Consider the following 479-nt stretch of genomic DNA (forward strand, 5'->3'; position numbering starts at 1 on the left):
CCCCTTCCCTCCCCTCCGCCCCCTTCCCTGTAGGCAGCCCGCCCGCCCGCACCGCCCGCACCGCCTCCCGCCCGGCCCCTGGCGCTCCGGCTGGGTCTGTCCTCCGCCCCCAGGCTCCCGGTCGCTCTCCTCAGGCGGTCGCCCGCGCTCGGTGGATGTGGCTGGCAGCCGCCGCCCCCTCCCTCGCTCGCCGCCTGCTCTTCCTCGGCCCTCCACCTCCTCCCCTCCTCCTCCTCCTCCTCAGCCGCTCCTCTCGCCGCCGCCGCCGCCTCCACTGCCTGGGCCTCGCCGCGATGCCGGAGAAGAGGCCCTTCGAGCGGCTGCCTGCCGATGTCTCCCCCCTCAACTACAGCCTCTGTCTCAAGCCCGACTTGCTGGACTTCACCTTCGAGGGCAAGCTGGAGGCCGCCGCCCAGGTACGGCGACCTCGGGCGCCGGGGGCGAGCGGTTAGGCCGCGCCCGCGGCCGGCCGGGGTGGG

At 76.2% G+C, this 479-nt stretch overlaps 1 protein-coding gene across 4 annotated transcripts in view; it reads left to right on the forward strand.

The window, feature by feature from the left end:
* Nucleotides 1–6: 6 nt before the first annotated feature.
* The window catches only part of NPEPPS (aminopeptidase puromycin sensitive), a 117,695-nt gene continuing 117,222 nt past the window's right edge, over nucleotides 7–479 (forward strand). For all 4 annotated transcript variants that reach the window (XM_008051485.1, XM_008051486.2, XM_021709345.1 and 1 more), the window contains exon 1: nucleotides 7–416. In XM_008051485.1, the coding sequence (XP_008049676.1) occupies nucleotides 156–416 (261 nt within the window). In that variant the 5' untranslated portion in view covers nucleotides 7–155. The remainder of the gene's footprint in view (nucleotides 417–479) is intronic.

The sequence above is a fragment of the Carlito syrichta genome, unplaced genomic scaffold (genome assembly GCF_000164805.1).
Source record: "Carlito syrichta isolate Samal-C Ts95f unplaced genomic scaffold, Tarsius_syrichta-2.0.1 Scaffold177233, whole genome shotgun sequence".
Taxonomy (NCBI): Eukaryota; Metazoa; Chordata; class Mammalia; order Primates; family Tarsiidae; genus Carlito; species Carlito syrichta.